The sequence below is a fragment of the Lonchura striata genome, chromosome 4 (assembly GCF_050655825.1).
Source record: "Lonchura striata isolate lonStrDom1 chromosome 4, ASM5065582v1, whole genome shotgun sequence".
In the NCBI taxonomy this organism is placed as follows: Eukaryota; Metazoa; Chordata; class Aves; order Passeriformes; family Estrildidae; genus Lonchura; species Lonchura striata.
The window spans coordinates 71,100,589-71,123,738 of record NC_140706.1 but is presented as its reverse complement, the minus strand read 5'-3'; the positions used below and the strand labels follow the sequence as shown (position 1 = coordinate 71,123,738).

Below are 23,150 nucleotides of genomic sequence, written 5' to 3'. Positions count from 1 at the left end.
GGTTTTTAATTGGATTTTAGCATCCAGATCTTTATAACACTGGCTAATTCTGAACCTGAAAAAATTCAGGCTCAGTTGAATGCTACTGGTGTTCAAGGATGTCAGAGTGGTTGATCTCTGCCTCCTGGAAAGTTGCTTCCCCCTGGGGGATGGCCCAGTGGGGTCTGTTACCAACTGGTTATGCACAGCTTGAACTGTGTAGCATCTTCTGGAGAAATGAAGGTGTGCAGAGTGTTGTGCAGATTTCTGTCTGTGGAAGGGGCTGTGCAAGTGGATTTTGGGTTCTGCCCAGCCAGGCACCATTTGATTTTGTGTCATGTGCTGAGCTCCAGGCTGTTGGGGAGAGAAATGGCTTTGTGGCCAGACTCCAGTCTAATGGGACCCTTGGGAACTGCTGAGAAAGGACATGTGGTGATGATTTTAAACTGAATGAGCATCAGTTTAGGTTAGATGTAGGGAAGCAGTTTTTTTACCATGAGAATGCTGGGCACGGATTGCCCAGGGAAGCTGTGGCTGCCCCATCCCTGGAAGCGTTCAAGGCCAGGTTGAAGGGGGGTTGAAGCAACCCAGTCCAGTGGCCCTCATAGCAGGGGCTTGGAATCAGATGAACTTTAACGTCCCTTCCAAGCGAAACCATTTTGGGATTTTAAGAATGTAGCTGTTGCAGTCTGCCTTGCGTTAATGGGAGATATGGAAGCTTGAGGATTTGGTCCCGGGCTGGGGAGCTGCTCTGGGAGCTCCTACCAGGGTGTGATGCAGGCAGTGATGGTGCGTGGGACAGATGGATGGACGGCCGGCCGGACAGGAAAGTTTCTCGGTGGATTTCAGGCGCATGGAGCAAGGGCGGGGAGCGCCGAGGATGCGGCGGGAGCACAGCGATAGGATTTGCGCCTCGGTGCGTCTGTGCGCGGAGCCGGGCGGGTTCCCCGGCGGTTCCCCGGCGGGCCGGGCCGTGCCTGACGTGGAGCGCCGGCTCGGCCGGAGGCGGAGCTGCCGCGGGTTTATCAGCGCCGCGGGTCGCGGCGGGCGCACAGCAACAGGCGGCGCGGGGGACCCGCCGCCTCTCCGCCCGCCCAGCCGGCCCCGGCCCCGGGAGCCGCCGCCGGAGGCAGGCAAGGCAGCGGCAGGAGGAGGGAGCGGGCGGAGCGCGGCCGGGGCCGGGGCGCGGGCGGCCGGCTCGGGATGGTGCTCCTGCCCCTCTGGCTAGTGGCAGCCGCGCTCCTGGGGGCCCGCGCTGCGCCCGGCCGGCAGGTGAGTGAGAGAGGGAGGGACTGCGGGGACCCCTGCCCTGCACGCTGTCCCACGGGGTGCTCCCTCGTCCCTCCGCTGCCCCGGGGTCTGCGGGCGGTACCGGCTCGGGGCGAGGAGAGGCTGAGATGGACGGGCGGCTCTCCAGTCTCTGCTGTGCTGCGGACCGCTGCATCCAAGCAGCCTGGAACCGGACAAGGCATCCCCGGCCCGGGCTGGCTCCTGCAGCGACAGCCCCTGGGTCCCTTCCTTCTGGATCCCATGCCCTTAGGTCCCCTATCCCTGGCAAGAGCAACTACCAAGCCGGCTGTGAGCTGATCATGGCATCGGATCACTGCCACCGTCCCTATGGTCACTGTGGTCCAGTTGGCTTTCCCATTCTCTAGCCTAGATACAAAGAGCTGTCAGCTCACTGATTCCTCTCTGTCCCAGCACTCGTGCTTCTTGGAGCTCATCGCTTTCCTGCTGTTAAATCCCCTCTTTGGCCACCAAACTTGCCTCTTGGCACAGTGTCACAACTTACAGAACGGGTCATTCAGAATCAGGATTGCTTAGCAGCTCTATTTATGTTAAACTTGCTGTGGTCTCTGTTAGTGTATTGGTGAGAACAGCTGTTTATTCAGTTAAGGAAGAACTGCCATCCCTGGAAACCAAATGAAGAAACATAAAATAGTGCAGCACCAAGTGATTTTTCAGCCTTCTGCCATTCCCCATTGCATAGTAATTATGCTAACAACTTTGTGCATGTGTTTCTTCTCTCTTCTACAGGCTGGTAAAGAACAGCAGATCCAAAGAGGTAAGTCTTTTTAGCTATTATTCCTGCTATCAAAACAGAAATAAAAGAAGTTAGCTCAAAGACTAATTATTTCTGGAGAAATGATCTGTATGCAGGCAAGCATTCCCTGTGCACCCCCCACCACTGCCACCCAGAAGGGTTTGTAGTTACAGTGACGTGGCATGGCTTGAATTTGCATGCCCTCTCGTGCTGCGGTTTTGCATCTTTATGTGTCTGTGCTTCCCTTCTGAAATGCAAACCAACCGAAGTTATAGAATCTGTAGCTGCTCACTGTTGCCTTGCAAACTGAGAGACCTGGGTAAGAAGGTGCTGTGCAGCGAGTTCAGGGTCAGTGGCACATGAGGGAGCTGAAAGGAAATGTGCCTCTGTGTGCCCACGGGGTCCTTCTTACTGAGACTTCAGCCTCCAGGACTCTTCCCAAAGACGGGAGGCTTCTTTTCATTGGGAAGATACACACACAGTTTAAATTTCAGGAGATCTGTGTTCATTTAGAGTAACTGGCAATTGGGTGCTCCACAGGAGAGGAGAGGTAGTGGAATGTTGTGGAAGCTGGCATTCCCAGGGCATTAGTGGCAGGGACTGCCATTCTGTGTGCTCCTTTCCTTGGCCAGTGTGAAATGAGGCTTTTACCATCCTGGTACTGAGTGTATGTCCCTGCACACAAGTGCTCTCTGGAGTTCTTCTGCAGTGGGAACGGACCCCAGGCAGTTCTGCTTCCAGCTGCCCTTGGACCTCAAGTCCTGAGGTTTTGGTTCAGCTTTTGTTCAGAAAAGAATTTCAGGCATTTCTGTGAATTTTGGAGGTCTTGTCTCAACTTCAGTTCTGGCACTTCTGAGCTTCTGGGCTTGGGTTGGTTTCTGCCGTGATCAGTGAATAATGGGAACAGAGACAGCAAGGTACATTTAAAGCTAATTAGCAAACAGAGGGCTTTTCCAGTGGTATGCTGATCCTGTCTTTTATTTCTGGTCTTTTCCATGAGAAATGGATTGTATTTGAATTTCAGAAACCATAAGCTATATAGGAATGTGTCTTTTAAATTACACAGTACATCAGGCAAAGTTCCTGAATCTGGAAAATAACTTTTTGTCCTTTAACGTCTTCCTTTCTTCCACAGCCCTGGCACTGCTGTAGTCAGGAACATTTGGGGCTGAATTTGATCCTGTAAATTCTGATTCAAAAAGTACAGGACCATAGAATCCTAAAATGGTTTGGGTTGGAAGGGACTTGTATGATCATCTCATTCCAAACCCCCTGCCATAGACAATGACACCTTTCACTGTCCCAGGTTAGTCCAAGCCCCTTCCAATCCGGCCCCATTCCAGGGATGGGGCAGCCCCAACTTCAAACCTTGGCTTACTCAGTTGAGAGCTGTAATGACTGGGAGGTAAAACCTGCATTGGAATTGCCTGCAAATGCACTGTCCTACTTCTGAGTTCCCACAAAGTATCGCTTTGCATTGGTGGTGTGTATTTTGAGTTGGCCCAGGGCTGGCTTCTGACAGCAGCTGATCTTTTCTTGTAGCCTGAAAAGTCACCTAGGGAAATTACGGCACCTAGGGGTTTATTTTTGTTAAATGTCATCACAGGCTGCAGTACAGGATAGCAAGTTAGCACACTTAATTGCCTGCATTCATGCACAAAGCACTGCAGTGCCAGGGAGCTGTCAGGAGAAAGTTGTTGTGTGTCACTCAGCCAGAAGGTGCTGATGCTGTGCTGCACCTTCGCCTCCCACGCGGCAGAGCTCCGTCCCTGCTCAGTGCCACTTCAGGAAGAAACTTGTGGCACAACTGTGCTGGGCCCCACCACCTGCAGGAAGCACCTGCAAAACACCTGGAGCTGTGCAGAGGCTGCAAAAAACACCACACTGACCATCTCTTGAGCTGTCTGTATCCCTGGGACGGGTGACAGCGGAGGCATGAGGTCACCAGAGAGATGTCCCACATCAGCCTCACTCCTTGCTTTCATTCATCATGTGTCCAGCAGTGTCCAGGTCCCACACAGCCTCATGCCTTTTCAGGTGCAGAGCTGAACAGGAATTCTCAAGGAATCTGTCCCCCTTTCTTGTCTTCTCTTTCTTTCTGGGCATTCCTGCCACCTAAAGGCAGCCAAACAGAGAGCAAATGGTAGTTCTGAAGTTACAGAGGTTGTTGAGAGGGACCAAAACTGCTCTGTTGTTTCTGGAAGCTACTAGCCAACAATGAAGCAGAAAAGGGTGATGACAAAACTCCTTCGGGGCTTGTCCAGTTGTCTCCACACCATCCTCTCTTATTAAGCATCACCTTGCTAAGTGACCAGAGCAGCTCTGCACTCATCCCAGTGTGCTTCTCTGTGGGACAGAAGTATGATTTCCTAGAACATGTCACAGTCCCTTTATGGAAGCTCTGTCCTCTTCATCCCTATAACAGCAGGTAACTGGTTTTTCTCCAGTGCTTCCACTGCAGAGCTGGATGTCTGCCATCCAGCAGTTTGGTTGTGTCACAGCTTGTGAGTTCCAGGCTGAAAATTCCATGGTGATGCTCTGGGGATGTCACCCTAGACCCCGTCCTTTTGCTGAGGTACCTGAGCTTCCTGCCCCTCGCATCCAAGCACATCTTCCAGTGGGGAAGCTCTGGAAGATTGCTGGTCATTCCATCATGTCCTTATGGAATGGTCTGGGACTCAGCAATAGGACCCCGTACAAGGGCCGTGTGCATGGGATGTTACCAGGAGTACCCACATTTCTTTTCTTGGATAGTTTGGTCTAGACATAGAAAAACAATTTGAACTTTGTGAAGTTCTTCCTTTTCCACTGATGCCACTGATTTCCACATAGACTGTACCTTTGAAATCTCCTCAAGTGGATGTTTAGGCATTTGGCATTCTGCTGTGGACAGCTACCTGAATGATTTTTGATCTCTGTATTTCAGGGAATCTTATGTATAAAAAATTCTGGTTTCCAAATGTAGGTGATAAAAAAAGTTTAGGGTTTTTGAACCTCCGTTGAGCACAGCTGTTGTACAGTGCAGAGACAACTCTTGTGAGCCAGTGGTGTTAATTCTGCAGTTTCACGAGGTTTTGAGAGGAAAGAAAGCCCAGACAGCTCTCTTCAGAGGCATTCTCTAGTTAATTATGTTTTGGCACAAAATGAAAGAATGTAATCTTCCTTCTTAAGTGCTTCCTTTCAACCTAAACATTGTGCAATTGGAGCAGCATTTTAAGGCCAAATTAAAAAAAGGATGAAGAAAATTTACAGTTAAGTGCTTTTCCTCTTGCTCTGACCAGCACTGTCAGCTTTGAATTAGCAGAACAGATCAGCTCTGAAATTTTAGCTTAGGAAAGGGAACACCTACAGCTGGAATAGCATTTCCTCAGAGCGTGCAGTTTGTGGAAAAAGGGTAATGTAAGTCAGCAGAAGAGTTCAGATGTCTTTGGGATTCAGTCATGTCCCATTTAATTTTAATTGCCTTTGAACAAAAGGCATTTCCTCTTCTAGCTCAGCATTTACAGACTCTGGAAAAGGCTTTTGCTGACTCAAAATCTTGACAGTTCTTATTTTCCACCCTTTGTTCCTACCTTCTTGGGGCTAGCTGGCTGCTCTTATTAGCCAAATAGCCGGATTTTTTCCCCCAGCCTGTGGAAATGTGGGAATTCTGCTGCAAAATGTGCAGAGCAGTTTCTCAGCCATGCGGTGAGCACTGAACTCGATCACCAGACTGTGGTCTCTGGCACTGAATGTTGTGCTTTAAAGAAAAAAGAAAATAAGCCATGAAGAATCTCAGCAAGGTAGAAGGTGGAATGTCAGCCTGGGAATGAAATCCCAGTAATGAAGCACCAGGAATGTGAGGATCTGTTTTTACTTTGACCCAGTTAGAATGTACAACCCAGCAGCTCTGTCTCCTGGGCATGGCATGGTGTCTAATTAATAAAAATGACTTTAGAGTTTTAATTTAGTCCCTTCTCTAAGGAGACAGATTAACAATCCTGCTTAGAATTCCCAGTGTTTAAAATGGGAATTATCCTAAGGATAATGACCTAATTAGGATGCCAGTTTTAGAACCTGATCTTGTGGGTGTATGGCAAAATAGGAAGAGTTGGCTGCTGCTGAAACTCACCCTGTGGCTGCTGGCTGTAGGATGTGGGGTACCAATAGGCTTGGAAATGACTTTTCACATTCCTAAGATATAGTATTTGTATAGTAAGATATTTGTAGTGCAAGAATTTACATGTGTGCATCCTACTAGTACCATACATTGTGTTTCTGTCAGATTCCTCAGTAACTGGCTGGAAGAATAATAAAAACAGTCTCTGAAGCCATTAGGAGCATTTTCCTACTGAAGGTACTTGTTGAACGCGTGAGTCTCCTAAAATCAGCAGCTCTTGCTGCCAGGAGAGAGGAACTGGCTACTGAGCTTTTCCTCTATTTGATTCTCATATCAAGTGTGATGCACGCTGGGAGCAGGTGAAATTTAGCTCGCTTAACTAAGTATACTTATTTGAGGAATTCTCAGTGGCACTTGGCACTAACATCAGAGCTACCTGATCTTAAAACTTTTTGAATGAAATTGTCAGTAATATCACTCTGATACTGCTTGCACCACCTCTCCCAGGAAGAAGGAAGTAGGGAATAACTATTTTTGCAGAAGCTGTCTTTTTAACTTGCACATAGTGAAATAGAGAGGCTTAGACTTGGGCCTAGGACCCATTCAGAGCAGCAGTGTGGCTTACAGCTTGACCTGGCCCTTGCCATGAAAATCAGACACCAAATATCCTGACTGCTGCCAGATTACAGAGGTCTCACTGAAAAAATAAACTCATGTAAATGGATTTGTTTTCCAGTGGTGTGAAATTACTTGAAGACTTGGTGCCTTAGCTGAGGGTTGTGCCATTGAGCTTCTCCAGGATTACAAACAATGTGTCTTTTGCTGGATTTATGGCTTCTCTCAGCTGCACTAAAGTGCAAGATTTAGGGTCAAATTTGTGCAGATCTGTGTTGGGTTTTTTAATAATTAGATTCTATAATTAGTTTTGATCTCTGTTACTCAGAGGGAAGGGAACAGCAAGTTGCTTGGTAGGGGGATTTGTAGAGGGAAAAGTTACTGCCTTTACCAGTGCTGATGTTGATTAATTTATCAGCAGCATGTGATCCGCTGTATTTTTTTCCTATTTCCTGAGAAATCACTATGCAAATTGTGCTTATAACTGAGTTTGGCACTTCATTTTCAAAAGTTTGATGGAAGTCCTGGCAAAGAAGCAAGGTCTGTGTCAGGTGCACAACAGAGCTGTGTGGCATTCCTTACAAGAGAATTCAGAAGAGTCTTTGCCTCTCCTGAGGCTGTTGAGCAAGCCTGACACCCACAGGAAACTCCCCAGATAAATGTCGGTGAATATTTTTCTCCTTAAGTTTTAGGAAAATCATTTTTATAATAGCAATTGGTAGGAAGAAATCCTCCCCTGTGATGGTGGTGAGGCCCTGGCACAGGTTGTCCAGAGAAGCTGCAGATTCCCCATCCCTGGAAGTGTCCAAAGCCAGGTTGAATGGGGCTTCGAGCAACCTGGGATAGTGGAGGGTGGTGTCTCCTCCTCATGGTAGGGGGTTTGTAACCGGATGGTCTTGAAGGTCCCTTCCAACACAGATCAATTTGTGATTCCATGATAAAAGAGGAGCAGTGACACGTGCCTTACATCCACATTAGCTGAAAACAGGAATAGCTAGCTGAAACAGGGATCCTAAATTGAAGTTTTTGGAAGGGGAGGTTTGAGGCGCAGGGGTCCTTCGGTCTTTGGGCTCATTCCATGCTCCTGTTCTTATTTTGGTTTGGTTTCTGGATGTGTTTCTTGGCAGAATTCCGACACAGCAGAGCCAGGCCGTACGGGTTAGTGATTCCGATCAGCACCGATGCGGACGGAAGCTACGTGTCCAACATCCTCTCGGCGAGCCGCCAGCGGCGATGGGCGCGGGAGGTGCCGCAGAGCCCCAGAGAGCTGTACTTCAACATCAGCGCCTTCGGCAGGGAGTTCCATCTCCGCCTGAGGCCCAACACTCGCTTGGTGGCTCCCGAGGCCGTGGTGGAGTGGTACGAAGACTCTGTGGAGGCTGGGAACGACGGCGCTAACGCGACTCAGACTGGAAGCGCGACGGAGCGGTTATGGAAGAGAGAGCCCCTGTGGACCAACTGCGCCTATGTGGGGGACATCACGGACATCCCGGGAGCTGCCGTGGCCATCAGCAACTGTGATGGGCTGGTAAGGCTGGTTTTGTGGTATTTGTGTCTCCTGTCACACTCTGGGCACAGCTTTTGTTGCTTTTAACCACGTGTTCCTAATGATGTCATTTACAGAACTTTATTTCTTAAATCCTTTAGAAAATATTAGTGGCCTATTGCTTTGCTTTGGGATAATTTCTCTGGGGTTGATAAGCAAAGTTCTTAATGTCTCGGGTGTGAGAGAGAGAACTCAAACCTACATGTTGTTTGGTGTCCTTTTTTATTTGCATGAGATGTTACAAGCAGGAAGATTAATAATGAAGGCATTTTCAGACTTAAAAGGTGACCTTTTGTTAACTGAATTTAGAATTTTGTGTCCAAATCATCCCTCCTTGCTTCTCAGGTACCAAAATGCTGGGCTGCCCTATTATCCAAGAAAGCAGCATTAAATTTTAAAGGGTTCCTTTATAAAGGGAGCATGCTTTTTGTTCTCTTAGAAGCAGTTTTGATTCATCAGGAGGTGTCATATGAGAATTGAGTAACGGGTTTGTTTTCAATCTGTCTGTGAACACGCGGGTTTCCCTGTAGCTTAGCAGATGCCCAAATCCCAGAATGAAAGGCTGGGCATGTTTGGAGCCCACACACCATTCCTTGGTTCTCTCAGGCAGCAGTGAAAACCAACAATACCCACCTTATGCTCCATCACTGGTGGAACATGCCTGCGACATCCAGGGAGATGGATGTCGTGGTTACCCTCCTGCTGTTTGGGACAGGAACCATATGGAAAAGTCTGCAACAAGCATCCTTTCTTGGAAGTGGGTTTCCCACTTCCCATAGCTGCCACGTGGTCATGATTTGATTCCATGCTGAGATAAGTCCCACCTCAGCAGCAGCAGCAGTCACTGTGGGAGTAACTGCAGAGATGGCTCAGAATCCCCATTCAGACCAAAACTCCTTGAATTCCCTTGCTTAGGGAAAGGAAATACTGGTAGTGGTTGCATTGGCGGTGATAACTGCTGTCAGTTTGGTGTGTTGTGAGGGTTTTTGGTGGGTCTTTGAGGAGAATCTGTTGCCAGTGCACTGTGCCTACAAAGGCCAAGCAGACCCCTGGCTGGCTAGATGGAGCTTCCAATAGAATTGTTCCGATGAATGAGATCCTGGCAGCTGGGTTTTGGCAGTAAGCCTGAATGAAGTTGTTGTGTTGAGACAGCATGTGAAGACAAGAAATTGGATTAAATGGAATGAGATTAAGGAGTGTAGCTCCGTCACAGATTGCCGTGGGGCTGGCAAGCTGCTTGTGGTGTGTTTTCAGGTAAACGAAGCCAGAGGGGGACTTCTGGAGGGGGAGTGGCTTCACAGTGACAGAGGACAGGGTTGGATGGGATATTGGGGAGAATTTCTATGCTGAAGATTTTGAGGTGCTGGCACAGGTTGCCCACAAAAGCTGTGGCTGCCCCATCCCTGGCCATGTTCAAGGCCAGGTTAGATGGGGCTTGGAGCAACCTGGGCTAGTGGAATGTGTCCCTCTTTCCCCACAACATTCCATGTGCTTTCCATGGTTTTGGTGACTGGAGCAAAAGAACATAGGCTTTTTCTTTGAGGAGGAGTGGGTAAATGCTCCTGGGTCGCTCTTGTCGCTCTGTTCATTTCGACCTTCACTATTTTGACATCTCTTGGAGCTCTAATCATGTGAGTGTGAAAGAAATAAATCATCCATAAGATTTGTTTTATGTTTTTTTCCTCCCAGTATCTTCCAGGGTAGCAAAAGGAACTTGCAATTACTGTCTCTGGCCTCTCTGTTGCTGTACTATGTGTCTCTCAACCCAGCTAGAATATTTGATCCTCAGTGTATCCTATAGCCATGAGGAGTGAGATAATATGGGTTAACAAAAACTGGAACAAGAGTGAGAAATTCTGGGGGCACGTGTGTGCTGGAAGGATTTATTTTTGACTTCAAAGAATTTAGACACTCTCCAGAGCCGCCAGCTACGTTGTGAAATCATGGAGAGAAAATGAAGGGAATCACCAGGGCCGCAGTTTGCACAATGTATAACTTGTAGAAGAGGTTGGATATTGTAAGTAAGAGAAAAAGGCATTTGGGGCTAACTTTTGATTGTTTGATAGTAAATATATGGAATAATTGCCATTTGCATAAGTAGGATTTTGCCCACAGTCTCTTCCTGAATCTAAACTTACATTTAAACCCCCAAACACTTTTGTTTTGAAATAGTTTGCATGTCTCCTTTTGTAGTGGAAGTTGTCTGTCTGCCATCAGTTCTGCAAATTCCTATTTTCACATCTGCTTAATCTCCCTTGGAAATGACCCTGTTTATTTAAAAAACCCACATGCATGTGCCTGCACTTGTCATGGCAGAAGAACCCTTCATTAGTCACAGAGGAGCTGCCTCTTGTCTCCGGCACTGTGTGTCAGAATGCTGGTGCTTCCAGCTTCCAGGTTTCTGCTTCACGTTTCTGCTGTTGTTTGGTCAAAGTAGCAGTATTTATTGTCAGAATCCCTCAGGAGTAGAAGGTGCCAGCCTCAAGAAAACACTGAAAATTATTTAGATTGTAAATAGAGAGAAGACAGCAAGCCTGACACTGAGAAATAGTGGCTTAAAACACTTTCCACCTGTTAATGTATAGAAAATCATCTCAGTTTCTCAGTTAGTTTCCTGACTTTGTAACAAACTCTGAGCAGGTTTGGTGTGTGATGCCTTTAGCTTGTACTTCCACTCTGGACTATACTTCTAGATGTCTGTCTATGTGTTGGAGCTGGGATCTGGTTTATGCTCATATCCAACCCCAAGCGGCACTGCAGGTTTCTGTTTCTCCTAGAAACCTTGCTTGTTTCGAATGAAAGGGCTGGGCCCAGGACAATGAGCCTTTAATCTTTGACTTCAGATTCCAAGTAAAATGTGACTTGTTTTTTGTTTGCTGGAAGTGATTTGGAGTATTTTTGTTTATTGAAATTCCATGGCCTTCAAGCCCAGGGCAGCATATGGTTGTTGGAAGGACAGCTGTTTGCTAGTGGAAGATACTCAGGAATCTGCCTGACTTGTAGTGTTCAGCTGCCAAACCAGGGAAATCCTGGAAGACAGACCAACCATCAAGAATGTGAAAAAATACCCAAATGTGCTTAGATCTGTCATTTGTGACAGATTATTCCTCACTTGCTTATTGCCATCCTTTTTTCCAAGGATATGGAGACGTGAAGAAACACGTCTGTGCATGTTCACAGCTACTTTCCTTTGGCAAATCTTTTGGAAATACAAGCTGGAGTATCTTAGACTAGAGATAATTGCACAGGCTTTAGACTTGGTTGAGGAAAAGCTTTAACAATCTGTAGGAGTTGGGGTGTATAGGATCCAAGGAGTTTCAGGGCATTTTGATTTGCTTCAAATCCTTTTTTATTACCATTGTTTCATCAGGACTGAACTATTAAGGCTTATTTCTTGTTCCTGTGTTGGTTCTAAGGTACTATTTCAGCATGATTTCCCCCAGGCTAGCAAGACAGAGCTCCTAAATGGAGAAACATCTTTCTAGGATCCAATGGTGTTCCATCCCAGGGTATTGGAATAGCATTTTGGAGACAAACACTTGAAATGCTGCAGAGCATCTGATTGTAGAAACTCAAACATCGGAAACTCTTGCTGAGTTTGGGACTGGGACTGTCCTCTGGGGCCTGAAGGTTTCTTCCAGTCCAAACTGGGAGCTGTGGTAGAGGGGACATCTGGTCATCAGGACTTTCTGGGAGGGCAAAGCACAAGGAAAGCACAACAAACCCCGGAGAGGTGGAAGGCAGAACAAACCCCGGGAAGATGGAAGCGACTCTGGCCGTGTGCTGCTGTGGGCAGATGGCAGTGGTATCTTAGGCTGATTTAACACTCTGATATTCTGGCTCCCCTGCCTTCCTGCACTCTTCCCACAGTAATTCCCTCCTTGCCATGAACTCCCGTGACCTGCTGTGCCTGCTCTTTAGCACTGGTGTTTCGCTGTGCTTGGCAGCATGATGAACTGGGCGTGATGGGTTGCAGCTGGTCTCCATCCCTGTCACCTCTCTGCCATGCAGCACTTCCCACAGCCATAGTAATCTTTAGTAAAGAGGATTTCTCAAAGGTCAGCAACAGCAGAAACTTGGGAAAATGCATTCCCTCATTTGGGACCTGGGGCTCCTTGAGTAAAACCCAGAGGGGAGGAGCGCTGATTGAGAAGGGAGGTGATGGGGACAAAAGTCAAGTGTCAGTATAGTGGAAAATGATAAACTCTAGAAATTCTTTCATAGAATTGCTTCTGGTTTGCTTCTCCCTGCAATTTATCACTCAAAGCAAATGAGTGCTTCACCCTCACCTCATACTCAAAGTTTATGCAGATGGTTGCTCAAGCACCATTTATTTATTCTTGTTTGTTTTTGTAAATTCTTCTAACAGGGCTAGATATGGTCTAATGAGAAGTTTGCCTCATTTCTAAGCCCTTGAGTCTTCTCTCCTGCCTGCCTTCAAACACAGAGTTTGGGCCTTAAAATTATATTTTGGCCCCTTAAGATGAGCCTTTTTACTTCATTCAGAAGGGATGTTTGAAATTTGTGAGGGTTTGTACCCTAAAAATGAAGTTTTTAATCCTAGAGGCAAAGTTTTGAACTCCAGAAATGAGGCTTCATGACTCAAGAATTAGTTAATGAGTTTCTTAGGTCTAAAAGTGTTATTTAGACCCTATGTATGAGGGATCGGACACTCAAGATGTATCTTAGACCCTAAGGATTGATTGGATGATAAAAAATGGAGCTCTGGACATGGCAAATGAGGTTTTGGGCACTAAAAATGCAACTTTGAGCTATATCTGTTCAAAAAGGTGGAGGTAGTTTAGCTCTTTTTGGCTCATAGGAAGTGTTTGTAGTCCCTTCTTGGTAACTGAAATTAAACTTGTGCTGTTTGTCTCTATCCTCTGTTGAGGAGCAGGTGGCAGCAGGTTATCCGATAACTGAAAGCAAAGAGGAAAGGAAAATCAATCCCATGTGTTCTGACCATTCTGCAGAATTCCTCACCCTCCAAGCTGAAGAGAGATGCAGTGAGTGACCTGTGATGTTATCTAAGGTGCCTTCTAGAAAAGGAGACTTTTCTGTGGGGCCTCTCGGGAATAATCAGCAGGAATAGCCCAGAACACCTGGGCTGTGAATTTAACAACTACCGCAGGCTGAGCAAAATGTGCACGTGGTACATAGCCATGAGTGGAAAATATGGTGCTCAGGAGACTAGGGTTGATATTAGTCTCTTTTTTCCTGTCTTTAGATTGGAGACATTATTTGAAGGTAAATTAAGAAACTTGACAGTCTAGTGTGGGTGAGGCCAGGTGAGGAGAGCATCCTCTAGAGAGGGGTTTAGGAACAGGCAGCTGGAGAAAGTCTGCCTGGAGACTTTTCATTAAAAGTCTCCACTTTGTTTGCCACAACTTCAAACTTTTATTTATAGTTTATTTCTGATGTTGAAAAATCGTTCTGTACAGGAAAGCACAGGTTTACATGTAATCCCTCCCTTTTAAGCAATATATTTAGGGGCTCTAACTGCTGTTACAGATCAGTGGGTGGTTAAAAATGGTCTGGAACAAAGGGCTGGTGGCTGGGTTCTGCTCTGGATATATCTTTTGTAGCTGTTGTTTAATCACACCTTGTAGTCCTGGCGATGCATTTTCACAAAACACTGCTTTTATGGCACTTGGGCAAAGAATTTCCTTTCTGGATTTTTCCCTCTTTGTTTCCAAAACAGCAACACTTCTTAAATTTTTAGATTCCTGGAGGCTCACAGCTGACAGTTTATAAAATAGCATAAGCTTATTAAAATGACTAAGTGCAGCCCTGTTTTATAGTTTCAGTAATAAATCCCAGATTGTATAACCTGTGTGGACCCTTGATAACACCCACAGAGTGTGTGAATTGAGCTTTCATTCCTCATTCATGTCCTACCTCCAGATGTCACCTGTGGGAAAGTGTGTGTCCCAGAAAAAGAAAGTAAACAGGTACTGAAATAGTCAGGGATGTCAAAATTCAATCCTTGTAGCCTCTCTCAAAGTTCTCACTGGTGGTGGAGCTGGTGCTGAATTTGTAACTGCATTTGGTAGGGTGGAGGTACAGAAGCCATATTCAGCAATGGCGTTTGTGATGTTCCATGTGTATTCAGTGCTGTACATACTTGGATCTGGAATTTAGCCTGCAAAGCACACAGTCTGATGTTTGCAAAGGGGCAGTAAGCAGGACTGGAGAGAAAATACTGTGCCTGGTCATTGAGAAAAAGAGTTAGTCTGCTCTTTCCCGTTCTTCATTTTCTTGCAGGGTCACACTGCAACTCTAAAGGTTTTGCTCCCATCCAGGCTTTGAAAGAGTCAGGGAAAGAAGATTCAGTTGGTTCCATCTCTGGCCCCTGTGTTTCAGCAGGAGCTTTGAAATGATGGATAAAGTGCAGCACTATTGTTCTCATTAAAACAGCCTTTGCTTTCACTTCTATTTTAAATAGATACTTAGTTTTCATTGAGTGCTTCTGCTGCTTGGCTGCAAACTTCAGTAAATTACTGCCATGCAACACTAAATCAGCTTTTCTGCCTCATAAAAATCCCTTTGTCATTTGACTTTCTTGGTTTATATGTGACCAAAGGTATAAAACTTTCTTTTCTTTTAGAGATTTTACCATAGTTCTTTTTATTTTTTTTCCCTTTGTGCAAGGATGTAGAACCAATCTAAAACTTTGAGTTTGATGGAAGCATTACTAGCTTTGGTGCTTTCTAGCTTTTGATCCACAGAGTATTTCCATTCAGAGGAAGCTGCATCCGTTTTCTGTCCTCCTATGACTTCTCTCCAAGGAGATGACTCCTGCTCATGCATAGTTTGGGCTGAGTTTTCTGTTACCTTGGAAGAGTGATGATGCTGCAGCAGCATTCTTGACTCTTGTGTACAGGCAGCAGATAAATCAGTATTTCTTTTGTGTGCTGCTGCAGAAATGGTGCTGCTGACATTCAGATCATGAGATCTTCACATTTTGGCATTATTTATTGGCTTTATACTTTTGGAGTATTCAGCACTTGAAGGTCTCATTTCCCCTTCTATGAAGGTGATCAGATGTCCTCATTTTTTGTTTTCCTTTCCACATTTTAGAGGAATCTATGACTGGTGTCATCCCATGACTTCTGGATCTGGGAAAACACCACGTTTACTGCAGAACTGGCAGCCTTTGCCGTCTCCTGTACCATTTCTCCATGAAATAGTTCCCAGCAAAGACCTGCTGTAGCTGACACAAAGACAAAACTTGTGCTCAGTAAATATTTCTACAGAGATTCGCTGGGACCGGGGAGGTGCCTGACTGCTCTGAGCATGTTCCATGCATACTTTTCCCTCTTGAATAACTGATATTTTAAACCCACAGCTCCTTCTTTAAGGACAAAGCCTTTGGCCTGCCAGCTCTATGCGGCAGTTTGCTGTTAAAATGAATCCCAGTAGGTTTTCCAAGAACAAAAAATGGAGACATATTTTTCCACATAAAATCAAAGTTTGTTTTTTTCCTCTGTGCTTTCGTATAACTCTTAAGGGCTTCCATTGAGTTTTCTTAGACTTTCTGAAAAGGGGAAAAAGAAAACCCAGCGTTTGGATCAAAACCAAGTATGAGAAATTTCAGCATAAAGGAATTTTCTTATGGATGTTTATAGAGGAGAATAAAAATCTTAATTCCAGTCCTGTACAGTGACCCAATAAATGCTAACATTTTCTTCTGTGCAAATTCAACAGGATCTTGGTTAATTTGATGGCTCTTCCAAATGCCTTTTTCTCCTTAAAGTGGTATCAATTAGTATGATGAGAGACTTCAGTTCCCCTGGGCAGATGATTTCCAGTATTTTAGTAGGAGCTTGTCTAAGAGCCTTCTAAGTATTGCCTGTGATTTGGAAGAGGATATTAAACATTCCTACCTTTTCATCCTGTTTCTGAATCTTCTGAACAAATAAGACTTCTCTTGGCAGGAGATTTTTGTTTTGATTTAAAAATCTGGTATTAATGATTGGTCACAAACTGGTGCTGGGTTAATAATTCAGTTGTCCAGTCTCTGTGCTGCCTGTGTTCAACACCCTTCAAGGATGGAGCCTAAAATGTTACAGGAGCTCTTGCTTTAATTCTGAGATGCATGTCCAGGATAAAACATGGCCTAGAACATGGATTTTATATCACACCAATCTTCCAGAGACAGAAAATGAGCTGTGGAATTTCTGCTTGCTCCTCTGGGAAGCACTCCAAGGGTGCTGGAGCTGGAGGGTTAGTAAATGGGGATGATTTACCCCAAACCCGTGGTGTTTTCCCAAAGCCAGACACCTCCATGGAGACTGGAGGCCCATCTATGGAGGAGGAGGAATTCCATCTGCAAACCTCCTCTCTAGGTACCCGGCAACAGGATCAGTAACATCTGTTTCTCCAAAATGCGCACGGTGCTGCAATATTACTTTTTTCCAGCATTCCTCTAATGTGTAGTATTTTTTCATATGCCAAGTATGTTGAGGCCATAAATACTTTAACATGCAGAAGATGTGAAAGGAGGGAAGTATGTCCGTTTGGATACCTTTTCCCTCCCTGCCAGAGGGACCTGTTGGAGTGTGTGAGCACAGTGGGACTTGGGATGAGGGCCTGGAGTGACAGGACAACAGGACTGCCTTCAACTGACAGAGGGCAGGTTAGATGGGATATTGGGAAGGAATCCTTCCCTGTGAGGTTTGTGGGGCACTGGCATCATGGGCAAACTCAACAACTTGAGAAGGTTCTAGAGGATTTTTGAAAAGGAAACAGGAGAACCAGTTGATTCTTGCCAAAATGTGGAACCGGTGCGGTACAAGAAATAATACCCACCCAAGGAATTGAAGGTATAACCCTGGAGCTGCACAAACTTAGAATCAGTGTCCACCCACTGTGGCTCAGTTTTGGGGGAGGCTGGCAAAGGGAAATGTGCTGCAGGCAAAGCATACTTCTTTGCTTTTATTTTTCTTCCAATAAATCAGCTAGTGTTCAGTGCAACTCCAAAAGCTTTTTGCCTTTGGATTGGAAAGTGGAGCAGCAGGTAGGTGTGACGCAGGTTTTGCACAGTCACTGAAGTGAACCCACCTTAAGCCAACAGAGAGGGTGAAAGGTAGCAGTGTTTGGGGGCTGAATCGGTGTTTTCAGACGAGGCAGCACCTCTTTTATAAGAGCACGTTTCTATCGACTCCTTAAGAAGTTTAGACTGGAGGGCTGTCTCCAGAAGCTGCCCCCTCCCCGTTCCAGGTCCCAGGTGTTTGTCTTGGCAGGAGGCAGTGTCTGCTCGGCCGGGGCTGGGATATTAAATTGAGGGAACACAGAGCTCTTGATGCTTTTCAATAGGGCTTCTATTTAGGTAGGGGCAGGAGAGAGCTGTCGGGCACCTGTGATTGTCCAACAGGGAAAAAAGGAGGGATAAGGACAGGGGGGGAGAGCCCTGGAAATGTTTTCCAATTACATCAATAGAATGGTGAGAAGAAACTGTTTTCTGGGAGGTAGAGCCTTGTGTTGGTTTGTCTGCTGAGTCCTTTGCTGCAGTCCAAGCATTGGTGGGTGGAGAAGTCAAGGGTGAGACTGACTGAAATGGTGTTGGAACACTGGAAACACAAGGAACCTCCTGAACTGAACTTCCCATGTGTGGAGAGCCTTGTAAGAGATTTCACTACAAGCTGAATGATCCATGTGTGGCCCAAAGTGAGAATTAATCCAGGTATCCTGATTCTGATACTTGGGATAGTTCTCATTTCCCAGATATGTATTTCTGCATTTAATTTTTAAGGTGTGTGGGGTGGTTGATTCATTTAGTTTCCATAGAATGGAAATTTAATTTCAGCGGCCTTAAGCTGAAGGACAAAAGGTTTGGATTGGGTATTAGGAAGACATTTTTGCCTGTGAGGGTGGTGAGGCCCTTGCACAGACTGCCCAGAGAAGCTGTGGCTGCCCCTGGATCCCTGCAAGTGTTTGAGGTTAGGTTGAACGGGGCTTGGAGCAACCTGGTCTAGTGGAAGGTGTCCCTGCCCATGGAAGGGGGTAGAACAAGCTGGTGTTTAAAGTCCCTGCTAACCCAAACCAGTCCATGATTCCATGATTCTGTGTGGGAAACAAGGGGAGTCCCTTTTGGATGCTTGTAGGAAATGCAGGTGGAAGCTGAAGCATGACCATGTCAGAGTCCCTCTTCATTGGATAAACCAAATCTCTGTTGGTCTTCATGAGAGTGGAGGGTACTCAGCCTCTCTTGGTCAAATAAAGGCTTCTTCTGCCCTTGTTTTGAAGAATGGAAGCGGGGAAAGAAAGCATTTGGAGAAAGCTCCAGGCTTTGAAATTCTTGATGTACAGATCATGTTGGTGCAGGTGTTGGACTTGATCTTGTTCTTTGAAGCAAGCAGGTTCACCCTCCTGAGCGTAGTCTCTCCCATAAAACAGGACACAGGTAATTCTCCCTTTTCCCACTGAATTTTTCAGTGTCCTTGGATTGGAAAGTAAATGCCTGGCTCTTTCACACAAGCCTGCTTCACTCTGCTGAGAGCTGTGATCTTCTCATGCTTCCCTTCCAGGCAGAGTCCAACAGCACAGTGCATATTTGCACCTGTGTGTGACTGAAGGGTTCACAAGTTGGAACCACCTTCTGGAGGGGAAGGAGATTTTGGCATCCTTAGATCTCTGTGTTCATTCTTGCTTGTTTCTTGGTGAAGATGACTATTTAATGTAGCCTCCTGCTGCTGAGCAAGCTCCAACCTGCTTATTAATCTGCTTCCACTTATTGACAGCCTGCTATGTTTGGAGATTAATGTAGAGCCTTGAATGTGATGTTAAATTTCAATTTTTAAAGCTTGTATCTCCAAGGGGAGATATAAGCTTAAAAAATTGAAACTTAACATCACATTAAGTTTCCTTTCAACTCTTCCCAGTGAAGACCCAGCACGTGGTGTTTCCAAATTACTGTGTATGACAGAGGGATATGCAGGTCCTGAGACAGATAGGGGATGTCTGTAATACAAATGAAGATTCTCATGTAGAGAGATGCAGGGAAGCACTGTGCATCTTGAATTCCCATATTGTGTTGCTGGTTTGCTTAAAGTGGCTTTACAGATCCGCTCTCCCACTGTTCAGAGCTGGTTTAGGAGAAATAGCTGCTAATTAACGCTTCACCTCCCCAGGGTGTCATATCAGTGTTTGAAAAATTCTTTCTTTGTTATACAAAGGCATTAAGGACAGCTTAAAAACATAATTTATAACATTTTCTTCTTTCTGAGAGATTCTGTGTCTTAAAACGTGTTCCCAATACAGATACCAGCAGAGTTTGGCATGGAGACTGGGAGCAGAAGGTGAGAACATCCTCTGACCTCATGGTGTTGACCATGGGATGGTAGGGTGGGTTTAACAACCCAAAACCTTTCCTACTCTCTGGTGCTCAGTTTTAGAAGCACTTGATAATGGCCATCAGTGTGACTGCTGAACAAACTTCCTGACATTTTGAGGGTGGCCTTTCCAAAGCTCACCTGGGAATTAACTGCCTCACCCATACTGCAGAGCGCTAGAAAAGGGGGCATTTGACTTCCTAAAATACTTTTGGAAATCCCACCCATAATGTTTCATACTGAAGGTAAATGTGGCCATTAATGGACACTTCACAGCTCTCCGTTGTGCTCTCTGAATGAAGGGCTCTTTCCTCTTTCCCTACAAACACCCTATGCATATTTATAGGGAATCATGTTCCCCCTTAAATACTGTTGATTTTGGCTCAGGAAGTGATTCCTTAGTTTAACCTGCCCTTGTAGGTTATTTTCTCAAGGCTTTATATTGTTTCTTATTCCCTTATGCTTGTCTGCATCTTTTAAATTTTGGGGGAAAAAAAAAAGTATTTTCCAGATTTTACTCTATCCATGGATTGTCCAGTAAAGGTGTCCTCTGGGAAGTCCTCCTGGGTGGGCTGCCTGGGCCAGGCTGGGTTTGGCCTTGCTGCCACGTACCTTTTATTATGAACTCCAGCAGCACTTGCTCTTGCATCTCCCTAACTCCACGATATTCCCTCTATTCACTCTGCACCATTTCTTCTGGATCAAGGGGGACTGGAAGAACTGCAAGGATGAAAGGAATTAATGCTCAGAAGTCATTTAGACAGCTACAGATACTGGGGAGCCAGGTAGATGGGGTGCTGATGGGGCCTCGGGCAGGTGTCTTCTGGATTCTCCCCTGAGAGAAGCAAGTTTGTAGGAAAGCCAAGGAGTTAATCCACTTCCCTGAGCCTCAGGGCTGAGCTGGTGCTGGGAGCAGGCAGGTTTATCCCAGCCACTATGCCCCAAAGGCTGCTTTTGGATTTTGGTGGTCCTGTTGTCTTCCCTCTTTCACAGAATCCTGAGCACAGCTCTGGAGAACTCCACAGTAGCGCAGATTCCAACACGCCTTCTTCAGTGGATGGAAATTTTGAATGTCATTAATTTAGAAGAAAAAAAATAGTAAAATTAATAGCATTCCAAGATTGGAGACTGCTTTCCTGGATTGCTCCATCAATGTGCTTTTGTGGGAAAAAAAATAAATTTCCACTACATACTTTTTTCTTGAAAATCCACCACAGCCTTTTCTCCAAGGCAGCCTTGAAAAATATGTGCTCTGAGCACCTCTCTGGACATCTCTTTGGCTGGGGGGAAGGAAGCACTGGGTTGGCACTACAGTTTACAGGGAGGATTCACTTGAAAATGCATAGCCTGCATAGCCCCTTTGTCTCCATTCATTGGGGTAACTTCAAGCTCTTTTTGTTGGTGAATTTTTTTTTTTTTTTTTGAGGGGGAAAGAAATGTATGGGTTACAGTAGTATTGAACGCATTTTGTGCTTCGTCCCTCTTGGTATTTGTTTTTAGAGTTTCAAGTTGGGTCTTTAGGCTCTGAAATGGCATATGGACATGTTTTATCTCTTCCTTACCAGGCTGGAATGATAAGAACTGATGAGGATGAATACTTCATTGAGCCTTTGGAAAGAGGAAAGCAGATGGAAGAGGAGAAGGGAAGAATCCACATGGTGTACAGGCGGTCAGCGGTAGAGCAGCATCCCACTGACATGCTCCCCGATGTCCACACAGAAGGTACAGTACCCCTTGGGGGTTGCTTGCAGATCTATTCCAGGTGACTCCAGCCTATTGGAAGCTTTTGAAGGAGGCTGTACAACTTCTGTTTAAAGTGTGGGTCCTGTTTCTTTCTGAGTAACAGCAAAATTTTGCCAATTGTATTGTTTTCTTCCTTCTCCTAGTTGCTATGAAAGTACTCTGAAGGCAGTTGTGTTGATCAGATATATTTTGTCACATCCAAGGATTCCCCTCTGCCTTGAAGATGATGTGGTTGGTCCATCTGAGAATAATTACTGTGTCTGAGAATAATTATCATCATGTAGTTTAATCCATTTGCTTGTGTGTCTTTTTAATATTACACAAATCCTCATAAGCCAAGTCATTGCATGTCAAAGGTCAACGGTTTTGAGGCCCTGGGCTCAGGATGAAAGAGCAGCTCTGCACTCATCAGTGCTCTGCCTTTATTTCAGTATCTTCCAGCTTCCCACATTCCTATGTTTACGTTGTGTTCACATATTGTTGAAACTGGAAAGGGTTTGGGAAATAAAATAAGTAGTACTTAAAATGCAGAGAACTAGAGGTGCTTGGCTTTTGGTACCCCAGCAAGGCCATTCCAGCTTAGCTCGTGCATCTGGGAGGGGTTTAGCCTGGAGAAGAGGAGGTTCAGGGAGACCTTCTCTGAAAGGAGATCAAAACTCCTAGAATGGAGGCTGTAGCCAGGTGGGATTCAGTCTCTTCTCCCAGGTAAAAAGTGACAGGTCAAGAGGGCATGGCCTCACATTGCACCAGGGCAGGTTTAGATTTAGATTGGATATTAGGAAAAATTTCTTAATTGAAAGCCTTGTCAAGCCCTGACACAGGCTGCTCAGGGCTGTGGAGGAGTCACTATCCCTGGAGGGATTGAAAAATCATGTAGGTGTGGCACTTGGGGACATGAGTTAGTGGTAGCCTTGGCAGTGCTGGGGCAATAGCTGAACTCAGTCTTGGAGGGCTTTTCCAACCTGGAGATTGCTGAAGGTTAAAGCAAGATGCCCAAGCCTATGGAGCCTGAGGAAATGTTTGCAGTGGCTGAGTTGTCACGTTGGTATGAGCTGCACGTGAAAATGTTCCTCTTTCTTCTCTGTCCTTGCTCCCCCACCACCGTGCTTGGGCTCGAGGCAGCCATGCAGAATACGGTCTGCTCATGCTTTGGGAGTTCAGCCAGCACACACAGTCCAAATTTTCAGGAAGAGATGACAGATGACTCAACAAAACAGCCATTAAGATAAAAAAGTACTTTAAATTGTTGTTGTCAATGAAGTCATCACAGAACTGGAACCAGTGTGACAGCCTTTCTCAGCAGTGACACAGGACACGCTGTGTCATGTTTTCCTGACAAGTCAGTTTTCTAAGAGGGAAGCTTCCAGCTATGTGGAAGGAGCTTGCAGTCTGACAGGACATCTGGTATTCCTGCAGGAATTCACAGCGACTGGGGGTTGGTTGGACATGGCTCAAACAGTTGGACAGAATGAGTGTAGGAGTTGTAAGTCAAAAAGCTGCCATGCGGAGGGCAAGGTTTGAGCAGTGATCACAGTGCTGAGGAGCATGGATTGGTTCCTATGCAGTGCTCCCATGGATGTCAGCACACCTACCCACTGCTCTTTCCCTGTTTCCTTTAGGGCTATCCCTTTGATGAAGCTTCACTGAGCTGTCTTAAGTGGGAACCAGAAATGTGTGGGTTCTGGGGAAGATAGTGGGATGCCTCAAGCTGCTGGATAGCGTGGGTTCAGCCTTCCCACCCTGGAGCAGCACCCTGTGCTGATTTCTATTGATGGTATCCGTGGCTCTGGA

General features: G+C 45.8%; 1 protein-coding gene across 2 annotated transcripts in view; it reads left to right on the top strand.

Annotated features, from left to right (window-relative positions):
• Nucleotides 1-1,043: 1,043 nt before the first annotated feature.
• ADAMTS3 (ADAM metallopeptidase with thrombospondin type 1 motif 3) overlaps nt 1,044-23,150 on the top strand; it is a 56,510-nt gene continuing 34,403 nt past the window's right edge. Inside the window, exons 1-4 of one of the 2 annotated variants that reach the window (XM_021529550.3) lie at nt 1,044-1,251; nt 2,017-2,044; nt 7,865-8,265; nt 21,182-21,338. In XM_021529550.3, the coding sequence (XP_021385225.3) occupies nt 1,183-1,251; nt 2,017-2,044; nt 7,865-8,265; nt 21,182-21,338 (655 nt within the window). In that variant the 5' untranslated portion in view covers nt 1,044-1,182. Of the gene's footprint in view, nt 1,252-1,290; nt 2,045-7,864; nt 8,266-21,181; nt 21,339-23,150 lie in introns of those variants that run through there. The other variant, XM_085578408.1, reaches the window with a different exon arrangement.